Raw genomic sequence first — 8,639 nt, forward strand, 5'->3', positions numbered from 1 at the left:
TCCTCCAAATAATTTTAAATTTCACTCTGGAAGCATCACTGGGATCTTGAGAAAACAGTGAGATTATGTATACAAAAATTTCAGTGCAGCAATCTGGAGCACAGGACAATTTGCAAGACAGAAGGAAAAACTCCTCCTCAGTTGACCCTTCTGATCCAAAGGCCATTTGGCCATTCTGCATCTCGACGTGTGCACCCTGCTGGCTCTTTGATTCACTCCCCTCCAGTCACTCCAGGATGTCCCTGTCACTCTGCAGTGCAATTAACTCCAACAGACAACAATCCCTATCCAGGAAAAAAGGCTCCACCTCAGCGAGAGGAGCACTTGTGACCTCACCCAGCTGGCCCGGGTTTGAGGAACCCTTTCCTGGTGAGAAGCAGCACCGGCCAAGGAGAAGTTGCACAAGTATCCTGACTGTCCAATGGATCAGCCACGGAATAGTAACTACAAACTCCAGGGTTCTAAGGCTATTTGGTTCCTAAGGAATAAATTTTAATCAAAACCACAGAATCCTGGAATGGTTTGGGTTGGAAGAGATAGAGGATCAAATTTAGCCTTCAAGACTGGTACCTACAACAGCCAAACAGCCTGAAAAATGAGGAATCTAGAACAGTAATCTGTTAAAATCACTTGATACGTCACCACCAACTGCTGTGAAGGCACTTGGTTCTGAATTACCAAAATCAGACTTCCTCATCCAGTTTAACTGGTGTTTAATCAAACTACCATAATTTCAGATCAGAGCTGTGCCAACTGCTGCCTTAGACAAGGCCCAATACCATGGGCTGGAGGTTCTCCTAAAATGCCAAAAAAATGGAGCTACTTCATTTAAGTTACAATTATTTTCTTTCCAGGAACTGTGCAGAATATTAGAAAACATTTCCAACACACGAAGACACTTTTCATTTAACCCCATCCTAAAAAGATCCTGTTATTTGGCATTTTATCATTGTTAGTACAACAACCTCTAACAAGCAGCTCTAGCCCCAGATCCATTATCATAACCTAAAAATACCATGCAAGTGTCTAAGAAATACATTTGCTTTCATCATTACACTTTCCAAGTGTATCCCATTACAGCATCAGGCTGAAACAGACTCTTACATCACTTCTGGCTATTTTGGAAGATCAAATCATTACTATTTCGAGATTTTGACTCTGGGCATAACCTGATATTAAAATTGTTCACTCTGAAGAACCCCTATCAGATCAAGTCAGAATCAAGGAATCATCCATGCCCAGAGAAGGGGATTACTTTGTTTATATGAACAAATATCAAGACGAAAAAACACACCTCCTGTGCCTTCAGCTGAGCTGCTGCCACTAAGGAACGTTCAGGTGTATTTTTACCTCCCTATTCTGCTGTTATGTCAGATACTAAAACCTCCACCCTGGATGCACCTAACCCCTATGGACAATATCCTTTCCTACTGCTCCAGCTCCCTGTGCTTCCCCAAGTGCTTCCCCCTGGAAGTAGTGCAGCTCCGGCTGGGAATGGTGACTCAGGCTCCGGTTACGTGCTGTGACACGAGCACGGTGTGCCAGCTTTGGCACTACCCTTCCAGCTCACCCGCACCTCAAACCCTTCTGAAACCACCTGAGAATCACCTGCACAGAAAGAGGATTCTTTATTCTTCATTTTAAGGCACTGTAAGACCAGGCTTTCTTAAGACAGAGGCTCCCTTTATCCTCACACAGCCCTGACCCCTAGCAGAATAGGGAGCCCAAGCTGATCCAGTCAGAGCAGATCCCACAGTGTATGTCTGGATTGTGAATGTTTTATCAGTCCTCTCATCTGTTTCATCAAGCAGCAGCTTGAACAGAGCCAAAGGAGAAGAGGACACGCATGCAAGAAGGCAATTAATACTACCCAAATCCTCCCGTTTGGAATCTTTTAGTTTCTTTTTCTGCAACAAAAATCTCAAGTATTTTACCCACTGCCCACTCAGCACCTGACACACAAGTTGGACACAAAGTTATATAGTTACTTTTTTCCTTTGACCAACGGGCTTTAGCTGGCTCCTACTGGAGTTCACAACATTTATTATTCAAGTCAACAAAATTTAGTTTGTTGTTTAGTTTCCTCTGGGAAAGAGAAGCTTCGGTCTTCCAGTACCTGAAGGAGCTGACAAGAAAGATGGGGAGAAACTGTTCACAAGGGCCTGGAGCGACAGGCAAAGGGGGAATGGCTTCCCCCTGCCAGAAGGCAGGTTAGATGGGATACTGGGGAGACCTGGTTCTGTCAGATGCCACCACGCAGAAGCCACCCCTGGCTCAGAGCTGGGAGGACACACGTGGGAAATGCCACCCATGGGATCCCTGGGCCTCACACCCTGCCCACGTCACCGCTTCTGGATGTGGGCAAGGCAGAGGCAGCCCAGGCAAGGCATTCCCAGGTTTCATGTGGTCTGGAAGCAGATCACAAGCGATGAGGCTTTTAAACTGAGGGCTGAGCAACTATTTACTCATTGATTTAAAACCTGGTGCTGCCCTTGTAAGGGCACAAGAAAGAGAGTTTCTTAAAAACACACAACGTAATTTCTTAAGTGTGTAATCTTCAGGATTCTTAATGACCTGGACTTTAAACACAAGATCATCTTGGCCCGTGAGGAACTAAGAGATCCTGATAAACTCACTGCCTTTACAAAACCTAAACGAAACACCAAAACGAGGCCAGAATACACTGTTTTCTTTCCTCTTCACAGCCAGAGCCTCTGGTCCTACCAGGGGTTCCAGCACAGCAATCCAGCAGCTCACCAGAGCAGCATTTCAGCCTCACAGGTCTCCCCAGCTCCCAAGCTCTCCAACGAGACAGAACAGTGGAAGAAACTCACTACAGAGTCCTCATCTTCAGTAAATTCAGGTGATTTTTCCTTTGGCTTCAGCAATCTACTTTGAAGGGGACATTAATCAACAGGATTAACAGACACGCTCACAAAATTCAATCTAGACCACAGCTTGGACCCGATTTATAACCATCAATTTCTGGAATTATTTCTATAATCTGTGGTTTATGACTGTGATAATACAGTCCCAAACCCCCCACACCTGTGCCAAGTCTCGCCACAAGCAGCAGCCCCAAACTGAACACATAATAGCTGCCTGTTTTTCTATAATTGGAAGTTTGTCCTGTTCGAAGAATCCAACTCCCAAGCTGCACAAGCCATTACATTGTGTCAGAGGTCCCCAAAGGGTGCAGGAAACAGATAAATGCACTGATACCGAGAGACTTTGTTGACCCTGCTGGGGCTGAGCAGTGCTGCCAGGGCAACTGAGCTCTTTACTTGCTCCCACCCCACATGGAAACTCCACTTTGCCAAGTTTTGTGCCTGCGCAGAGCCCCCAGGACCCTGGAAGCAGCCAGATAAGGAATATTTTGCAGCCGTGTGTGCCAGCTCCCTTCAGCCTGGGTAGCTCCTGCCATGCTCTCTGTCCAACAGCCCCACTCCCCAGATGGTTATTCCAACAGTGATCCCCAGGCTGTCATTCCCCACTGCCTTGGCTTTCACACACACTGTTCCCACCAGTGTCTGACCTGAAGCCCCAAACCCTGCCCCTGCTCAGGAACACGCATCCCCCTAATTAAATCCACTCAGACTCCTTTAAACCCGTCATTGGATTCAGCTGCCATCCAGAAAGATCTAATTTCCTAATTAGAGACCTGGAACTTCATTTGGAGATAAACAGGAAATGCTTAAGATAACGATTATAAACACTGAAATGAGATTTTTCTTTTCATGAGCACTCTGATGGAGAGAAATGCCAACCTGCAAACTCCCCGTAAATATGAAATATTTCAATGCTGTTTACCACTTTTCCAAATACCTCTGCCAAACACAACAAGCAGTGCAAATAAATAACACTTAGAAGATTTAACTCCTATTAAAGGATTGTTGGATGAGCCAGAGATTTTCAAGTACTGGGGTCATATTCAATTTTTTTCCCCTACACAAGAACCAGAAAAACATTAAAGAAGAAATTATTTGAGATTAAATGGCACTTTAGGATTAATGTTACATTGATGGAAGCATTAAGAAAGATGAATGCACTCTTGTTTTACCACCCTGGACTCCTGAAAAAGTGAGTTTCAAAGTACTATCAACACAACATGAAGCAGAAAAACCTTCCTTAAGTAATAATATACAGAACAATTCTGGGGAAGACAAGAATCAATGAATAATGCTTCAGCAGAGAAAAAAAAAGGAATAATTCAGACCATCCACATTTTCCATGAAGTATTACTAGAAATTTTTGCTTTCCAGCAGGTTTTCCAGGTACAGATAAATGTAGCCAGCTCCTCCTTGTACAATATTTCGATAACAGGCATTTTAACATAACTTGCTTTAATGTAATAATTATATTACAACTCCAGTTCCAACTCAAGACTTGCACATTGCCAAGTGGCTTGAAGAAACACTAAATATAGTTCAGCACAGCAACTTTTATGCAGGACATGAGCTATTAAAAGCCATGTTCCAAAACTCCTGGTGAGTCAGAGCAATGCCATGAGTACAGGGCCTGGAAAAACCTATTTGTACACAAGGAGTTGTATTTGAGCACTGGGAAACAAGCACAGAAGCTACAGTAAGTCAGCCTCTTGCATAAAACCTGAGCCTTCTGAGGCACTTTGTGGGCTCTTCCAGATTTCTAATTAGTCAGAGCTGCCTGTCCCTGGTTTAAATTACTGCAAGAGCCTCAGGGCAGATCAAGTATCTCTCCCAGCAAAGGCAGTAAGAAAATCCACCTGTCTGATCTTGGGTGACTTCACCAGAACCAAACTGCCCCAGCAGTTGTCTGGAATAATTTTTAATCACAATGATACTCAGGGATTGCACCTAAAGGATGAAGAAAGAACCTGATGGCAACAACAACAGCAGCAGCAGTTGGTCCCCAGAGGCCGGAAGCCCAGCTCGTGGAGATTGTCACAGCCTGAAATGTCATTAATTACCAACCTGAGTTCTGTAAGCAAACAGCACGATCCAAACCTCTCCATGGGCTCATTCCTCATGGAAATTACTCAGCTATGTAGTTCAAATGCTTATTAGTGTATCAGTGCAAAGCTTTGATGACAATAGCTCTGAACATTTATTTTCATTAGGGATGACTGCAGCTATAAAGGAGAATATTCCCAAGCTTCTAATCAAATCTGTCTCCTTTGTAATTTATAAAAGGGCATGGAAACGGAGACAAGCACTTGTAGATACACGAAGAATTACCTTGCTGACATCAAACACAATATCTTTTAAATTTCTGAGCCTAACACTCAGGTGCTCTGCTGGAGTGAGGATCTGTTCAGGAAGCATCCCAAGGGAAGGTACAACCTCACCTCCCCAAATCTGTGAGACAGCACATCCTAAACCAGTCCACAACTGCAATTTCCCAGGGCTCTGTGCCCAAGCCAAACACACACACACAACTGCTCCCAGTGGATACAAGCCTTGGGCCTCTGAAGAGATGAGGGTTTAGAGGAATTAGGATAGAAATCCCATTAAAAGCAATCCCAGCACATGGCCTCTAAGGAATCACAGGTCACCCGAAATTCATGGAGTCCAGAATTAAAGTGATTGCTTTCTTTTCCACTCCCGCCCCAACTAATTTTTTTAAGCCTACCTAAAACTTTCCAGCTGTTTGCAGCTGGATTCAGGATGTAGTTCAAGATAAAGTTAGCTCTGAGCTCATTCCTCTGGGTTATCAGCCCTGTGCCTGTTGTGGGGAAGATGCCACTTTATGGCAATGCATTAATTCAGCTCATGTGGAACTAATGATTTCCTGGCAAGCCCTGCCTCTGCTCACCTGCAGGTCCCAGCCCCGCTTTTTGGGAATTATCCTGACTGGATATGAAAGCCTTCAGGATGCTAAGAGCACCAACACACACTGGGACTCACAGTTCACTCCTCCAGCTAAGACTGCCCTGACAACATTGTGATGCCACCTCCAGTGACAGGTTGTGTCTCAGTCACCTATCCCAGGCTCTGGTATTTCACTTTTTAGATTTCCCAGAGCTTGTGCTGTTCCCCTCAGCAGCACTGACAACAAATCTGTCCAATATATGAAATATAAAGTCCTCAGCAGATTGAACACTTAAGGCAGCCAAGAACATCTATGAGATAATTGCTGCAAAATATTTAACACATCTATTAATTATTGTGGAATCTTGTTCCACTGAGCTAATCCCCTCTTTAATTAGTTTCCTACATGTATTTCATAACTCCATATAATTCCATCCATGGACTCACAGGCTCCTCATAAATGCCATTCCTCGGCTTTGATGGAGCTCTTGCCCATCTTTTCTTATTTCCCCTATTAAGGTGTTACTTCCCTGATGCCAGCTCTGGTATTTGGGGTCCAAGGCCAAGGATGCCACCCCTGGAAGTTGGCTGGAAGAAGGGCAGTGTCATTCCTACCTTCAATCAAACAGCCCTTCATTAAAGCAACAACCCACGGTGCCAACGCGTGGCTGACGCAGGCCCAGCCCTGCTGACCTCAGGGTAACGTGGCTGCTCTCCCACACCCCAGGGACCATGGACAAACCTCTGAGGGAGGGAAAAGCAGAGCAGGAGACACCCCTTCCAAAAACAGCACCAGGAAATACAACAGCCAGTCAGGGATCAGCCCCGGAGGGGTTGTGACCCCTCGGCACAGACCCCAAACTCCTCCCAATGCTGCTTCTCCTGTGGCGCAGCTCATTCTCCTGCAGGGTGCCCCATGGTCCAGGGCCTTGAAACTCTGAACCATCACCTCTTCAAACATTCACACAACCAGAGGGATCCTCTTGACGCAGGACTTCTCTCTCCTCATAGTCCCAGCACAATAAACTAATAAATGAGTTCACCAACTCAATATAACATAATACAACCCAAGAGAACATGTAATATTGCCAGTAAGATCCTGCTGAATGTATGTCAAGTCTTCTATGAATCCTGCAGTGCTTCTCAAACCAACTTTGAAAGCCTCAGCCCTGATACCTGAAAGTGAAACCCGTTAAGATCTGTTCCTACTACGGGATTTTACTTTGGGAAATGAAATAAGGCCCTGGTGACTCCAGGAATGCTTGACTAGCACATGAAATGTGATCAGGTGAGCAATATGAAATAGCCAAAATTAATGAATATCAAACGTATAAAAAAAAATGACTCAGTGTCATTTAAATAGTTTTTAATGAAAATTTTAATGAAATGCAGTGTCTGCATTTTAGACTTTAGACCAGACCCCCCCACCCCATGCATGCCCAGGCTGCCAGGGCACCCCAGACTCCATGGCACGGGTGTGTGACAAGAACCTGCCCAGACACCACACCCGAGCACCCTGCAGCCCTCACCTGCACGGCCAAAGGTCACTGCCAACCTCCCCACCCACACTTCCAAACACTGCTCCACACTCCACCTGGATTTGCCCCTGGAAGCACAAAGCACCCCAAGCTGTTTATCCTACTCAGTACAACCCAGATTACCCAAAATTCCACTTGGGATTTGGAGCTGAGGCGCTGACACATGCAAACAGGGAATGCCAATAATCCCTCCAACAACATAAAAACTCCATTAATTCATATGAAACGGGAATGAGAGGACAAGGTTGGTTGGGAAGTTGTTCCCTCTTTAATAGCAAAACAAACCTATTAAAAATCTCCTCCCTGGGCCTTATTAGCTGACACACCTGCCCTGGGTTGTGTAGGCTCCAAGGAAAATAAACACCCCGTTAAGAGAGTTACTGGAAAGGAGGCCACCAAAACATAAACTCAGATAATAAATTTATACTTTCAGTATCAGAACTGACTTTCAATTTATACTCCCCATAGAGGAACTGATTTTCAGATTAAAAGCAGAAGGAAGTTTGTGCGGAAAAGTATTGACTTCTGCTAGAAGAGCGATGTGGTGACATTTGCATGTTTAGCTCAGGGACAGCTGCTGCTGTAGGACACTTCCTTGTCTAGGCACAGATTTCTTGCCACAGATCCGAGTTAAAAACCTTCCCAGACTCTGACAGCTGGAAGCTGGTAGCAATTGTACCTACAGGGCTCCTGTGAGTTTTGTTAAAATTAAATCCTGGGGGAGGCAAACGAAGTCCTGGAGAGGGCACTCTCTGAAGTCTTCTTAGATGTGAGAGAAAGCGAGAAATAGAGCAGACACCTCAATATTAACACCGGGAGAAAGGAAACGAAAGTCGCCAAAGCGCAGACAGGAAGCGCCCGATGCAAATGGCCCTGCGGGGCTCGGGGAGGGGGGCCCGGCACCCCCGAGGGCTCCGCTGAACGCCGGGAGCCCAGCGGGGCTGTGACCCCCGGGCAGGCGAGGCGGAGCCCTGGGACCGACGCGGACCGAGCCTCCCGAACGCCTTTAACCCCGAGCGCCCGCGGCCGCCGCCGCCCCTCGCGCTTCCCGCGGAGCCCACCGAGGCTTCGCCCCCCGAGCCCCGTCCCGTCCCCGGCGGTGCCGCCGCCCACCTGCCCACAGTCTGGTTGGCGAGCTGCTTCATGCGGTTGAACTGCTTCTTCATGGCGGCGGCCGCTGCCCCGGGCTGCGCCGGGCCCCGCCGCTGCTGCCCCAGCCGCCCGCTGCTGCTGCCGCCGCCGCAGCTCCGCCCGACCCGGCCCGGCCCGGCCCCCGCCGCCTCCGCCACTTCCGGCCCCGCCCCCCCACTCG

At 46.8% G+C, this 8,639-nt stretch overlaps 1 protein-coding gene across 10 annotated transcripts in view; it reads right to left on the reverse strand.

Moving 5' to 3' along the window:
- Window positions 1-8,578, reverse strand: part of ARHGAP17 (Rho GTPase activating protein 17) — a 41,380-nt gene extending 32,802 nt beyond the window's left edge. For 9 of the 10 annotated variants that reach the window (XM_082292351.1, XM_082292342.1, XM_082292349.1 and 6 more), the window contains exon 1: window positions 8,441-8,578. In XM_082292351.1, the coding sequence (XP_082148477.1) occupies window positions 8,441-8,493 (53 nt within the window). In that variant the 5' untranslated portion in view covers window positions 8,494-8,578. The remainder of the gene's footprint in view (window positions 1-8,440) is intronic. The other variant, XM_082292343.1, reaches the window with a different exon arrangement.
- Between the last annotated feature and the right edge of the window lie 61 nt (window positions 8,579-8,639).

This window comes from Coloeus monedula (genome assembly GCF_965178545.1).
Source record: "Coloeus monedula genome assembly, chromosome: 16".
NCBI classification, from domain to species: domain Eukaryota; kingdom Metazoa; phylum Chordata; class Aves; order Passeriformes; family Corvidae; genus Coloeus; species Coloeus monedula.